Here is a 15485-nt window from a genome sequence, read left to right on the forward strand (position 1 = left end):
TTTCCCTAAATTATATTTACTTCTCTAGATGAAAACAATTTTTTTTCTTAAATGTTTTTAGGAACTATAAGTTTCTTGGAAGGTTTTCCATACTCGTTTCTACTGTGTTCCAAGGGCTAATAAAACAACAACAAAACCTCAGTAATAAGGATTCAGAGTGGGGAAACCCTCTTTGTGTGTCTCCCAGCCCTCTCTTCTCCTACCCAAGGCAATCCATCTCTCTCCTCCCAGGTCCCTTTCTTTTGCTATTTCCTGGAGTAAAGATGAAAACAGACAGGTCCGGCCTGGGCCCTGCACACCAGCGTCCGGTGGACACACCCTGGGTGACTCGCGGGGCTCGGGATGGCGGGCGCAGGAGGCCGATCTCCCGCAGTCAGCGCGGGACAGCGGGGTGGGGAGCCCACCCAGCGGTAAGGGTAAGCGGTGTCCGCTCTTTCGCTCGTTTCGGCGCGGTAGCCCCAGGGCCTTTTCCTGGTGTCCTCCCCCTGGGTCCCTCGGCCACCGAACCAAGGGGGCGGATCCTCACGTGCCAGACACGCCCCGGCCGGGTTTATAATTCGCCGGCTCTGGCTCCCGGAGCTGTGGCTTCTCCCGCGCTCCGCTGGGACTCGGGACGCGCTCCCCGCTCCCGCCGCCAGAGAAGTCCCGGCTCGAAGCCCGCCCGCCGGGCGCCCGCTCGTACTCGCACGCGCGCTCACACGCGCGCGCTCACACTCACATTGTCTTTCACCACGCGCGCTCACACTCAAACACGTGCTCTCCCACTTTGCACACGCGCTCACACTCGCACTCGCGTGCTCCCACTTGCACACGTGTGCTCGCTCTCACAAGCGCACTTTCACGCGCTCAGACTCCCACACGCGCGCCACACGCACGAGCGCTCACACTCTCACTCCGGCCCGTTTACCCTGCAGGGGCGCAGGCACCGCCGGCGAGAGCGCCGAGAGGACCCACGACCTTCCCATGGCTGACCTGAGCTTCATCGAAGATTCCGTCGCCTTCCCGGAGAAGGAAGAGGATGAGGAGGAGGAGGAGGAGGGTGTGGAGTGGGGCTACGAAGAAGGTAACCCGCAGCGTGTTGGGGTGGCCGGGGTCCCGGGACAGCGCGTCCGAGGCTACGCGCCGCGTGTGTCGGCGCAGCGCAGGGCTCTGCACGCCGCTGCTCTCGCGCGCTCCGAGCACCGCCGAGTCCCCGCTTTCCCACGTGGGTCTCTGTCGCTTTCCCAGTCCCCGGGTCGGTTTCGGGACAGAAGGCGCTCCAGGGACAGCGGGCGGGCCTGCTGCCTGCTTTAGCGCTGGGGAGCCAGGCTTTCTTGTCCAGGAGCGGCTGGCACCTGCCTCCATGCGGAGGGCGAGCCTGAGACCTGTGGCGGTGACATTTCTGTCTCCTGAGTAGCTGCAAGGAGCAATGTTACATTGTACTCACCACCTTGAGAATACAGTGTTAGCGAAAGTATTACGTTCTTGTTTGCTATGAAGACTTTGACAGAAGTATTTCTGCCTCTACTTTTTCCCCGAAGGATACTAACAAGACTCTTTCCAGACATGTCCTAAATTTCAGGCTCAATCAGTGGGCTTGACTTTTTAAGAAGTTTAGTTTTCTAAATTTATCCCTGAAAATGTAGATCTCTTAGAAGAGTTGACCACAGGTGCTGATATTGACTACATTTATTGAAAAAAATGTAGAATTTGTAGTTTTAACTTAAAAATATGGAAACAGTATTCATGTATGAATACAGATATGTGTATATAGCATATGCACACTTCAAAACATTGTACTTGCATTTCTGATAAGAGGTGTTTAACTCACTTGCTTCAGGTCTGTGGTTTTGGGCTCTCACCAAGCATGTGGGGATTTACAGGTGTTTGCCAAGTACTGCACATAATCGAACTGATGAGTAGAGGACATTTTTGTGGTATTATCTTTTCCCTAATCATTTAAAGATTACCTGAATTTCCTAGCATCATAAATTGCTACATCTATGTGGACCAATAGAGACAGTATTTTGTTAGTCCAGGGTTTTGTATGTGGTATTTAATAACATTATATCATTCAAAATATGAATGCAAAAATCCACACACTGACCACATTTCACCTATAGAGAGAGAGAGAGTAGTCATAACCCTCTTAATAACGTACAGGGTTATAAACAGTGTTTAAACTAGTTTTTACATGATAAATTTTACTGTAACTTTTTTTTTTTTAAACCTGTTATAAATGTGTTTCATCTTGTCCTTAGGTGTAGAGTGGGGCTTGGTGTTTCCTGATGCTAATGGGGAATACCAGTCTCCCATTAACCTGAATTCAAGAGAAGCTAGATATGACCCCTCACTGCTGGATGTCCGCCTCTCGCCAAATTATGTGGTCTGCCGGGACTGTGAAGTCACCAATGATGGACATACCATTCAGGTTATCCTGAAGTCAAAATCAGGTATTTCACGAGATGCTTTTGTGTGTTCTTGTAGATTCAAAGTCACCTGGGAGCCACTGACTCATTTAGCTTATATGACCTTAAAAGTAGAACGAACAGCTCCATTGTCAGGATACCTTTGTATTAGGTTGGTGCAAAAGTAATTGCGGTTTAAAAGGTTAATTGCAAAAACCATAATTACTTTTGCACCAGCCTAAAATATTATAAAACACATTTTTTTAAAAATTGGGGAATGTTGGGAACAGTGTTTTCCTAGGATGTGAAGTTGTTTTTTTTTTTCAGTCCAGTTGAGGCAGGGCAGAGCGCGGCTCCAACTCAAGTCATTGTTTTTAACCTCGTTGTGGAGAGCGCAGCTCACTGGCCCTTGTGGGACTCGAACCCGTGACCTTGGTGTTAGGAGCCCGCACTCTAACCACCGAGCCAACCCGCTGCCTGGCAGAGGCTTAGGGCTCCAACCTCAAGCTGTTGCTTTCAATCTAGTTGTGGACTGCGGAGTTCACTGGCCCGTGTAGGAATAGAACCGGCAACCTTGTTGTTAAGAGCTCCTGATCTAACGGGCTGAGCCATCCGGCTGCCCCTATAAAGTGCATTTTGGGAATTATTTTCTGAAACATTTTTGAAAGGATAAAAGGATGAAATGATGAAGATGTCAGTTTGGTTGTTCAATGTTAGATGATACTCTAACAATCAGTTGGTCAACATAACACTTTGTGGAATTTGTGGAAAGGTATGTGCAGGTGGACCAATCTGCATTTTGTCCTAAATTGTTGATCAGCTTAAATCATGTAGATAATTATACTTCTCTGTTTTACTGCACTGTAAAACTAAGACTAGGATTTATTGACATTATCTGGCATTCAAGATAGACTTTTCAAGTTCATTTTCTCTACTATATTAATATGAGAAGAATTTTAACTAATAGCAATCAAAAACATTCTCTAAACTCAGCACAAGACTGAAATGGCAAACAAAGCTCTTGCTTTAATGAAAAAAAAATTAACTCACCCTCTCCCTCTGAACCTATTTGAGATGGATTTGAAATGTCTTATGGAAACGGTGTTGGGTCATTACTAAGAAATTTTATTTTGGCTTAAGTGTAATGAAGAGGAAAGCAGAATTAAAAAAATTAGCATTAATATTATGCTTTTCAGAGTGAGTAATAACTATTATTTTCCTCTTAGAAAGAATGTAAAATTAGAATATGTTGAAATATTAGGAAGTGCTTAATGAACAGAACCAACTGTGCTCAAATGAATTCTGAATCAATAAGATTGATGTTTCAAACCATAAAATTTTCAGGTTTTTTTAGTAGGCAGGGCAGGTATTAATTACCAGCTATGGATTTTTTTTATTCATTGTGAATGTTCCTGAGCTTTAATTTAAAATAGTTGTAGATTCATGTAGTCTTCCCTGCTGTTCTGAGTTTAATCAAAGGATGGGCGTCACACAGAGTCTAGGTTTTATATGTACTTAGTTGAAGAGATAGCTTCAGATGTTAAATTTGAGTTTAAATCAGAATTTTTTTTTTTGGGGTTATCTATAATGGGATATCATGTATCATTTTTAAAATATACAGTAAAGTTATTGAATGCTGACTCCTGGCATATAAAAAACATTTTAAGGTAATACATGTGTGTTGGCATGTTGACATGATTTTGTATATCTGGAAATAAAATATTTGTATATCTGTACAACAAAAATGCATTTCACGTCAGTCACCATGGTGAGTCAGTGATGGCTGAGTACAAATGGATAAGAAAGTTCTTGAGGATTCATAGTTTAGGGAAAGCACAATCCTTTTTAAAGTATTAGTGTAAATATGGTATGGTAAATATTAGAAAGTTTTATGGGAACATAGAGGAATGACTGAGTACAAATACTATCAGTTAAGACAATGTGTGTCCATTCCTGCTCTAAGATCAAGTTTACTTGATGAAATCGAAGTTAACATTTTCTTCTGGTACCTTCTCAGACACTCATAATTTCCCTTGGCCTCCTACCTCACCCCCCCAAAAGACTATCAAGCATTGTCTTGGCTCTCTAACCACAGGTATGTTTCTTCCTCATGTGGCTTTTTTTTGCCTGTTGATTCTTTCACATCCTCCACCCCAGTCACGGAGGAAGAGCTCACTGTCTCTCTGTCTGTCTATCTAGGCCTGATTTGGATACACATGCTCCAGACAGACCCTTTACTCCTGTGTTTCTGGGGGAGAACGTGCTCCTTCAGGTGCCCAGTCTCCTTTCTGCCACGGTCTCCTTTCTTCTTCGTTGTTTCTCCAAACTTAAAAAAAAAAGTAACAACAACAACAAAAAATACCGTGTCTGGACCAGTTTATCTTTTTTTCTAGGATATTTAAGCTTCTCAAAGGAATACTTTGCAAGATGTGAACACCCTGTCATTCATTAATTTAATTCACATTTTATCTTTATCAAAATAGAATAGAAATATAATTTAAACAGTTGATTAGAACTATATTTCTTTCTGCCTCTGGGTTATACCCCACCCTCCCCTCTAAAACATTTTGCTCTGGTGACAAGCACTTTCAACTCAGCTGTTTCTCCTGCTATCACTTCCATACTTCTTAATAAAATGTTTATACTGTCATGCTTTGTTTTTTAAGATATCTATAAACTCCCTACTGTGGAAGATGGAAGATGTGGCTTGTTTTCTTGTTACGCTCCCCCATCGTGGTTTTGCTCCCTTATTGTCCCTATATACTTAAATTATAATTTTTATTTAAATCAATACTCAGTGTCTTAGAGTTTCTAGGTTTATTCATCTTCCAGTAACTTCTGAGAAAAGGGGCATGTGAGGGTAAATGTTTGGATACCTTGTGTGTCTGCATGTGTCTTACTACACCTCACACTTGACTGGAGTTTGCCTGCGCAAAGCAGTCCGGGCTGGAAGTATTGTTCCTCAGATGCTTGATTTCATTGCTACATCACCTCGGGCCTCCAGCGTGTGGCTGAAAGATCTAGTGCTGCCCTGCTTTTGAGGCCTTTGATGTGACCTTTGTTCCTCTCTGGAAGCTTTTATAATTTCCTCTTTATTGCTATTGCTTTGAAATTTTACAACCATATGCCTTGGTGTGGTTCTTTTTTTTTTTTTTTTCCACTCTCTGTGCTGAGGACTAGGTGGACCTTCTCAATCAGGATTTCTTAGAAATTTCTCAGAAATGCTCCTATATGTCTCAGAAATTTTCTTATGTGATTTCATTGATAAGTTTTCTGTTCTTCTTTTCTTCTTTCAGTAACCTGTTTTTTTGTCTTTTTCTTCTACTTTCTGTAGATTTCCTCAACTTATATCTTTCAGACTTTCTATTGGACTTTTAACCTCTGCTGTTATATTTTTAATTTCTAAAAAGTTGTACTTATTCTGTGAATTTAAAAATTTTTGTTTTAATTAAAAATTTTTTAAAATACAGCTTCCACGAAGTATTTGTTTCATGAATGAAGACTCTTTCTCCATTCTTTTCCGTATTGCTTTTTTCCTTTTCACTGCATGTCTCTGTTTATTCTGGGTTCCTTCTATTTGTTTTGGCTTCTGTCTTTTATTATTGAAGGTTTCCCTCAAATGTCTAGTGATCTTTGGCTCTTTGTTCATCTTTAGGAATGGGTGTAAAAAGTGGATTAGAAGCTCTGTGCACCTGAGCAGGAATTGAGGTCTGGTGGCTGTCACAGTAATGTGATTAGGTGAGGACCTGGCCATGTTGTTGGTGGAGGCTTTGGAAGTTTTATCCGTTTCTTTGGGGGAGGGCGTGTGGGGCCTCACAGCTGGCCATCAGCACTGGTTATTGACCACAGGCAAGAGAGTGTCACCAGAGTGGTATGTTTCTTACGGTTGATGAACCTGCATTGATACATCATCGTCAGCTAAAGTCCATAGTTTACCTTAGGCTTCACTCTTGGTGTTGTGCATTCTATGGGATTGGACAAATGTATCCACTATTGTAGCATCATATGGAGTAGTTTCACTGCCCTACAAATCCTCTATGCTCTGCCTGTTCATCCCTCCCTCCTCCCAACCACTGTCTCCATAGTTTTGCCTTTTCCAGAATGTCTTATATTGGAATCATATGTTAAGTAGCCTTTTCAGATTGGCTTTTTTCATGTAATAATATATGAGGTCAGACAATTAAGTTCGTGAACTCATTCTAGAAAAACTGCTACATACCTCTTTGCTGCATATCACTATGGTCACCTTCGAAGTACTCCCCTTGGGAAGCTATGCACCGACGTCAGTGCCTAGTCCACCCTTCAAAGCAATTTTGGAACTCTTTTTCTGGAATGGCCATCAGAGCTGTGGTCGTATTACCCTTGATGTCTGAATGTCATCAAAATATCTTCCTTTCAATATTGCCTTTACCTTTGGGTAAAGAAAGAAGTCATTGGGGGCCAGATCAGGTGAGTAGGGAGGGTGTTCCAATACATTTATTTGTTTACTGGTTAAAAACTCCTTTACAGACAGTGCTGTGTGAGCTGGTGCATTGTCGTGATGCAAGAGCCATGAATTGTTGGCAAAACGTTCAGGTCGTCTAACTTTTTCACGCAGCCTTTCCAGCACTTCCAAATAGTAAACTTGGTTAACTGTTTGTCCAGTTGGTACAAATTCATAATGAATAATCTGTCTGATATCAAAAAAGGTTAGCAAATTGTTGCAACAAGTTTGTGAACTTAATTGTCAGACCTCATTGCAGTTTTCTTGGATGCTGTCATTAAAAAAATTTATAGAATAAGCACAATTTTTTTTTTTTTTTTTAGAAATTAAACTCACTTTATACACAACCACTCCACTGAACCATCAGGCCTCACGGAGGTTGTCAGTGGCCTGGGCTACTTCGTCTTTTTCTTCCTGGTTCTTTTTTTTTTTTTTTTTTTTTGCTTTGTTTTATATTAAACAATAATAAAGAATTATCAAGAAGAGTTACAAAAATTGTAGCGTAATTTAGATGCTAACACCTATTAAAGCTTTTAACATAATTCTAATGATATAATTCTTATATATAATCCCATCGGGATATATTACCTTAATTTAAATTTGAGGCATGTCCTGAGCATGAAGCCTCTACCCTCCCCCCTACCCCGAAATTTCCAATCAAGGTCATTGACGATCTCATTCCACAATCAAATGGACATTTTAAAATTCTTAAAATACATTAATTCTGTTGCATTTGCAATGGAATTTTTGAAAATTCTTGGCTCCTGTTGGTCTCTGACACATGACCTCCTGAAATTTGTTCTTAATGTTGATGGACTTTTTTCTGCCAGGTCTTCATTCTCCATTATTCTAAAGTAATGGGATTTCTCAAGGTTTCCTCCTCGACCTGCTTCTCTTCTATAACAGGCACCCCATAATCAGTGCACTCATACAATTTGGTACTTTCTTCAGTGTGCTGTTTTCCAATAAGACAGCAAATGAGTTTAGGACAGAGGCTGCAGTCACAGATTCCCCGAGTGGAATGAGCCCTTGGAGGGAGGGCAGCCTGTCTAGCGTCTCGTCTCAGATCCTCTGGTAAGTGGCGGGGCGTCCTCAGCTTGATCAGCTCAGAAAAGGAAATTCATTCCTTACTGAGGAAATCCATTTTGCTTTTGAGTAATTTCAAAGATAAAAAAGTGTTGTGATCTCCTTCATTGTTTCTAGTTTGGGATTCTGGACCTATCAGAACAAATATAATTGTGCTTTCACATGACATCTTTTAAAATATTGATTACCATCGTCATATTGTGAAGTTGCCATTTTTTCTTTTCAGACATATCAGTTCCTTCAACTGTTCCTCATATGATAGTCCTTCATTCATTAATACTGATTTATTGATCATTGACTACAGGAATTACAAACTCACTTGTCCTTAAGAGCTAGACAGGTATTACAAATGAGAGCAGCCAGGAGAGCAAAACTTGTAAATAGCTATTGACCCTCTGCTTTATCTGTGGTGTTGGGAAGTAGTAGGGACTGGTGGGGACTGTGGGAAACCAGCAAACTGCAGAGAGCATGCCCAATTTGGCAGATGTTTAAAGTGTCAGGAAAAGCTGGAGATGTGGCCCTGTGAACCAAACACACACATTCACTGGCTTCATCTGGCCGACGAGGTGCAGTTGGCAATCTTTGTTTTACCTTGTGCAAGGTATTCCATGCCTTTGATAAGGTAAATAAGGGCCACAGGCAATGCTGGCTCTCAAGGAGGTTACAGTGGTAGGTTGTGAAAGATAGGTGTATAGAAGGAGATTATTTTGCCTGAGATTATTCAGAAAGGATTTGTGGAGGAAGTGACATTTGCAGTGGTCCTTGCAGGGTGAATAGCATTTGGATCCAGGGGACTGGGATGTGTGGAAGAGAGAACAGGGTGCTATGGCTATGGATCAAAAGACATGGCTATGGCTATGGGAAGGTCTAGAGAGCGTCAGGGAAAGGCACATCGTTAAGGCCTTTTGGAAGGAAAGCTTCATTCATATTAAATGAAGTTAATAGAAAATACAACGGAGAGGTTATGTTGGAGCAAGTTCATGGGGACCTTGAACCAAGTATAAAGACTATAAGTAACTTTTTCTTTTCTGTAGGATAAAGTCATAATCAGCATGTTGCTTGAGGAAAATCAACCTGGCAGCACTGAATAAGAGGGAATCTGGAGAAACTGGGAATCAGGTTATTGCATGAGACTCAGTTAACCAAGACTGCAGCTGTTATGTGGGCAGTGCCAGTGGAGAGGAAGGGATGACAGAGAGATGTCTGAGATGCCACCCGCAGAATTTCAATGACTGGTTATGTGGACCAGGGGAGAGGAGGGATGGCCTGGGGCCCCTATGACTGGGCCATGGTTTGGATCCTGTCACCGTTCTCCCTCTGCTCTGAGCATATTTCAAGGTGGCAGAGTGCCTCCCAACGTGGACTTGAGCCAAGATTCGCATCCCAGGTGTGACCTGACCAGACGGTCGGTCCTGTTATCTCCCTGAGTATGGAGAGGTTTATTAAGGCTGCCACATATATCATGAATTTCTCTGTGGGATGCATGAATCGCTGCACTGCAGGAATCTTAATTTAGTGTATACAAAGTAAAATGCAACATGCTTATAAAAAGTAGCTTAAGTATAAAAATACAATTATCGATACCCACCTATAACCACTTAAGTGTTAAGTGGTTTCACACTTAAGTTGTGAAAAAGTGTAAGACTGCCCAAGCTTGTGTAATAGAATGGCATTCCATCTGATGACCAGCAGTGTTGAGAGTAATGACATTTTTAATGGGCCATCGGTATGGGAGAAACTGCTAATCAAGATAGGTCATTTGTGCCCTTCACTGTAACTTATTATAGCAACCTTAATTAGAAAATTTTATTTCTGGGTCTTTTAGAGTTCTCAATATTAATTTTAGGCTAAATTAGTATTATTAATCATCCTTTTAAAAAAATGACAACTTTTTATAGTGTTTCTTGGCAACCTTGCTGATTTAAAGATGAAGTTGTCAAAAGTACCTTAAAATTATTTTTACTTAAGAAGAGCCTATGTATTATTTATGTATACGAAATGTCGGGCTTGAATTTGTTTATGATTATATTTATTATTAGTTAACTTTTGGGGATTTCAATGATCTGGACTGTTGCCCAGTTGCCTTAATCCGCTTCATTTTGCTTGTGTAGACTCAGTTTAACTGGCCTTCTCTCCATATTGTTGATGATATTTATTCTTTAATATGAAATAAAGCTGTAGGTTAAAAGCTGGAGACAATAAAAATAATTGAGTTTTGCTTTGAAGATGTGAAATGTCAAAAAATAACTACTTAGTACTATTTTTGGAATGTTTTATGAATACGTTTCAGATTCCTTAAGTTAAACAGGATATAAAATCTTTAAACGTACCGAAAATGACCTGTTTGGGCCTTTGGATCCTTTGGGGGTACATGGGGGCCATTGGCGCTGGTCCCCCTCCCCGTTGGAGACTTGGCTCTGGCAGGCTCTGTCACGGGCCTCACTGACTTTGTCTGGGGTTTGACAGCAGCTCTCTAACCAGTGAAGCTTGCCGTTTGCTGGTCCACTGTCCATGCAGACACGTGAGCAATATCTCCAAATGCAAAAATATGAGCCCCCTGCTTAACAGCTATCGATGATTGCCTCCCTGCTAAACTCCAGCCCCTGAGCATGGGCTCAGGGTCCCCCCGAATGCTAACACCTTGGGGCCTGCCTTTGGCCATTGGTAACCTGTGACTTTATTCTCTTGGAACACACTCAAGCTGTTTCCTGTCTCTGAGCCTTCCTCAGCCTCTTCTCTCTGCTGGAACGTACTTTCTCACTTCTCTAAGCTTACTCTTCAAGGCTCTGCTCAGCTGTCGTCTCCTTTGGAAGGTTCCCTGACTTTCTGATGCCCCTTGGTTTTGGCTTGAGCCTTGCTGGGTGCCCTCCTAGTACCTTCTGTACTTCCGCTTACTCTCCTGATGCAATTTATTTCGACCATTAAATTCAGTTCCGTAAGCACTGCGAATGCCTTGCCAGCACTGAGACTAACCTTGTTTTTATACACTCGGTGTCAGCACAGGGCTGGGCCTGGAGGCCATCTTAAAATGTGTGTGTTGAACTCAAATGAAATGAAATGAGGGGGAATAAGCCTTGATAAACAACAGCCTGTGAACTATCTGGCAAATTTGTCTTCAGCAAAGGATTGTAGAAGCTTAGGTAGATTTAGGTAAGTATACATATATCATGTCATTATGGGGTTCCAAATTTTGCAGAAGGATCTCTTTTTACATCTCATAAGCATAATGGGCATTTCTGTTAAAGAGCATTAAAGAAAATGGATGCAGTAGCAATGACATCAGTTGATTTTGTATTCTTTTCACAAGTTTGTCATTCTAAAGAAACGCAGCATGTCATCAGTACGAGTTTCATATTGTTTCATTGTAATTTTATTGAGCTTAATGACATCACGACTAATAAACCTGCCATACAGTGACAAAATATCACTCAGCAAAATTTGATAATCATAAATATAGGAAAAGTGTGTACCTTTTGGTATGACTGGTTTCCTTATTTAAAAAGAAAGCTATAAAAAGTCAGAATAATGCCTTAAGAGGATGTTGCAAAATGGGTAAAATAGAGCTACTCTTTATTTTTAATCTATAAACACAGTCATTCCTGGGGAATGAACAGGTAATTCTTTTACCTGGCACTTCATAAAATTCTGAATTCAGTATTTTGTCATTTTTTATGGCTTTGTATGGCCATGTGATTTTAGTGTGGTTTAACCTTGGATTGTTCATCAGCAGAAAAAGTGCAAGGCACCCAGTGGCTGATTCCTGGCTGAAAACTGCCTATTTGTCACCTCTCCCTGGGGACCAGGCCTGGGCAAAATGCTTCCTTTCTTTGTGCTCATTTTCAGCCTAATAGAATGTAAGATCCACGAGACCATGGAATTTTGTCTGTTTTGCCCAAATCGGTGTGTCTTAAGTACTGAATACAGTGCTGGGTGCAATGTAGGTGATAAAAAAATATTTGTTGAAGGGATGATTAAATGGACTCCTGTGGGCCTTGAACTTCTCCCTATCAACACATTGATCTGTGGAGTTTGAATTTCCAGGCTATTTAAAATGTAAAGTTTATTGCCAAGTTTTAAACTAAAGGCTTTATTCCTGTTAAAGAAATACTAGGCATTGATAAGATGGGGGATATATTTTTGAATCACGGATCTCTTTCTGGTCCCCTGAAATCTCTGTCAACATCAGTTGTAACATCCATATTTATAAAAAATACCAGTAGACTACACTGTAGCAGTTTCAGAAATTGGTGTGTGTGTGTGTGTGTGTGTGTGTGTGTGTGTTCTGAGGATACACAATGAAGAGGCTTTGGGGAAAGATTTTTTTTTTAATTAAATATATTAGGGTGACAGTGGTTAGTAAAATTACATAGGTTTCGAGTGTAAGATTCTATAATACATCATCTGTATATCACATTGTGTGTTCACCACCCAGAGTCAGTTCTTCCATCACCATATATTTGATCCCTTTTACCCTCGTCTACCATTCCCCTCCCCCCTTACCCTCTAGTAACCACTAAACTATTGTCTGTGTCTGTGGGTTTTTGTTTCTTTATTTGTTTGCCTTATTCCTTTGTTGCCTTCAGTTTTATATCCCACATATCAGTGAAGTCATAGGGTTCTCGAGTTTTTCTGTCGGACTTATTTCGCTTAGCACAATTATCTCAAGGTCCATCCATGTTGTCACAAATGGCAGTGTTTCATCTTTTCCTGCGGCTGAATAATATTCCATCGTGTAGATATACCACATCTTCCTTATCCAGTCATCTATTGAAGAGCACTTTGGTTGTTTCCATGTCTTGGCCACCGTAAGTAAAGCTGCAATGAACATTGCAGTACATTTGGGGGAAAGGTTTTTTGTCTAATCTTCCTGTTTCACGTGAACTTTATTTCGCGGTACTCCTCTTTCTCTTACGTTGGCAATGCGGAGCTAAGCCTCCTCCAAGACAAATTTTCACTTTCTTTTAAAAGTAGAGTGTTACAGGGCCCATCCCTGTGAAGTCTGAGGGCAGGTTGTGCCCGCACCTGGGGTAGGGTATGTTTTCTGGTTCTGATGAGGCGGGGTTGCAGAATGAGACTTCCAAGAAGCTTTTTCCTCTTTTTGGCTTGGGAGGTGTGGTGCACAGTGGGTAGACTCCAGGCCTCCTTCCTGGTTTTCTTTAAGACCAAATTTGAACAGCCAAAGGATAGGAGTGCATTTTGAGGTTATTCAGACACTGTGGCGTTCTGGTTAACAGAAGAACATTTCATACCTTCTTCCATCCACAGCGTGGATGGTTATTGAAGAAGCTATTCAGTGAGCCTGCACATTGCAGCTCTGGATATCTGCAGCCCTTTGTGAACCCTGAGTTTATTTACTTTTTTTTTTTTTTTGGATTGTTCTGGGAAATAGTATGAGGTGTAATACTCAAAGGAGTGACTGCGGTTTCGAAATCTGGGCTTAAAGTACTCCGTTTCTTTCTTTTTTTTTTTTTTTTTTGCAGTTCATGCTCACAGACACTGAAATGTGGTTTTCCCCATCCCTGTCTCACTCTGGGATGTGGGTCAGAAGATTCGAGTTCCAGGCTCCTGGAGCTTGCTAGCTGGGTGACCAGGGCTGGCCACGCTCAGCCCTTTTCAGCCCTAGTTCTCGTCCCTGTCAATGGGGATGATGATAACGGTGACCCTTCAGAGTTGTTGTGAGACTTAACTAAGACCAAGTATGAGGAAGCACATTGAAATCATGAGAGAGAGTCTCTGACATGCCATGCATCGGCACCCCCTGCCCCTTAAGGCGAGATTTATGCACTTGCAAAACTAAAATTACTTTTTGCTACTGATGCTATGCTGTTTGTCTTCTTTGAGCTGGTAGAATGCTTAGAAGCCAATTTGTAGGGCACTGTTCTCAAGGACTTTGGGACATTCGTTTTTGTGATAGCCTCATTTCTCCATCTATTTTCTTCCTGTCTTTCCCCCTCTCCTTTGCTTTTCTTTCTAATTTATGCTTTCTGGCTGTATTATATGTACCTTGATATAAGCAGCCTTAAATTCCCTTTGGAGCAAGTTATTAGATGAAGAACCAACCAAATATTGCAGCACCAATTCTCTTCTCCTTTGAGTTTTTGAGTAAGAATGGACAATAAAACGGTTCCTCAAGAGAACAATTTTGACACTGTTCCTTCCTCCACAACAGCAAGTCAAGTGTGAACGCTCATCTGTTCGAGAGAGACCTCTACCGTGGGAATGGGGTGAATTTTGTCAGCCCTTTGACTGAAAAAGAACCCGTAATTCTTACCTGATCTTATTTAGAATGAACAGTTTTTACAGGGAAAATGCAAACAACCTTTATTTGTGTTGAAATTGGCCATTGTAATAAACTTTATTTCAAGGTTCTCCATATGATATCGGGGAATGTTTAACTAAAGAAAGTATTTTATTGCTTCAAGACAGGTTCTTGTACAAATTTATTTTTCATTATCCTTTAGAGTGCCCTTGTTTGGAACAAAGTTCTGGGTCATATCCAGAAATGAGAAATAGACACAGGGCCCTCTAGAACTAATGTTACTATTTTAAGTATTGTTAATATTTTATCACAATTTTGTTTTGTTTGCATTGTATGTGACACTGAATGATTTGCTTTTTAAGTGTGATTTCATTGTAGAAAAATCAGATTGGCTTAATAATAATTCTCTTCATGGATAATTTTGTTAGCTTACACCTATTCTCTAAATTGAAAGCCTACTAGTACAAACAGATGATCTGTAAAGGTTTAATTTATCGATAAGGCCTATGGTAAATTATTGAGACTCAAACCATATTTTTGTCTTCTGATCAGTTCTAAATTTATGTCTCTGGAGTATAGCTATTGCGTTTGTTCTCTTTGTCTAAAGTTAAAAAAGTTAAGGCTAAATGATATACATATTATCAAGTATTTCAGATTCTTGGAACTTCTACTATATCTGGCCAGTATAAGAATTTCAGCCAAACCCACCTGGTGTGAATTCATCTCACAATTGTGATATATTTCTATTTTGCTATATGAATTTACTCTATAGAACTAATGAGAGTTTTTTGGCAAAACACGTCCCCAGTGTTTAAATTGCTGTGTTGATAAATATGTTTGAGAGGTAATTAAATAGAGTTTATTTTCTTTTTCAGTTCTATCGGGAGGTCCATTGCCTCAAGGGCATGAATTTGAACTGTATGAAGTTAGATTTCATTGGGGAAGAGAAAACCAGCGTGGTTCTGAGCACACAGTTAATTTCAAAGCTTTTCCCATGGAGGTAAGAATAACAAATCATCTCATAAAATTCTTATTGTTCGCGTAAAGTATTTAGCGACTTTGTGAAAATGGTTTACTTTAAAAGTAGATGCATAGCTTTCGAATTTTTATCAATTTACATTAAAATAAAAAAGTGCTTAATGAAATGTAAGCTTGGGGCAGCAAATAGAGCTTCCCAGGACCTTTAGTGGGCTCTTGGCCATAAAGGTAATCCATTAAGTATAGCCATTAAGTTTCATCCTAGTAGCATTACTGTTATAAAAATTCTGCT

At 40.7% G+C, this 15485-nt stretch overlaps 1 protein-coding gene across 1 annotated transcript in view; it reads left to right on the plus strand.

The window, feature by feature from the left end:
* Positions 1–556: 556 nt before the first annotated feature.
* The window catches only part of CA8 (carbonic anhydrase 8), a 93212-nt gene continuing 78283 nt past the window's right edge, over positions 557–15485 (plus strand). The window contains exons 1-3 of the mRNA XM_033126672.1: positions 557–1063; positions 2241–2432; positions 15091–15215. Coding sequence (XP_032982563.1) covers positions 964–1063; positions 2241–2432; positions 15091–15215 — 417 coding nt within the window. The 5' untranslated portion in view covers positions 557–963. The remainder of the gene's footprint in view (positions 1064–2240; positions 2433–15090; positions 15216–15485) is intronic.

The sequence above is a fragment of the Rhinolophus ferrumequinum genome, chromosome 14 (genome assembly GCF_004115265.2).
Source record: "Rhinolophus ferrumequinum isolate MPI-CBG mRhiFer1 chromosome 14, mRhiFer1_v1.p, whole genome shotgun sequence".
Taxonomy (NCBI): Eukaryota; Metazoa; Chordata; class Mammalia; order Chiroptera; family Rhinolophidae; genus Rhinolophus; species Rhinolophus ferrumequinum.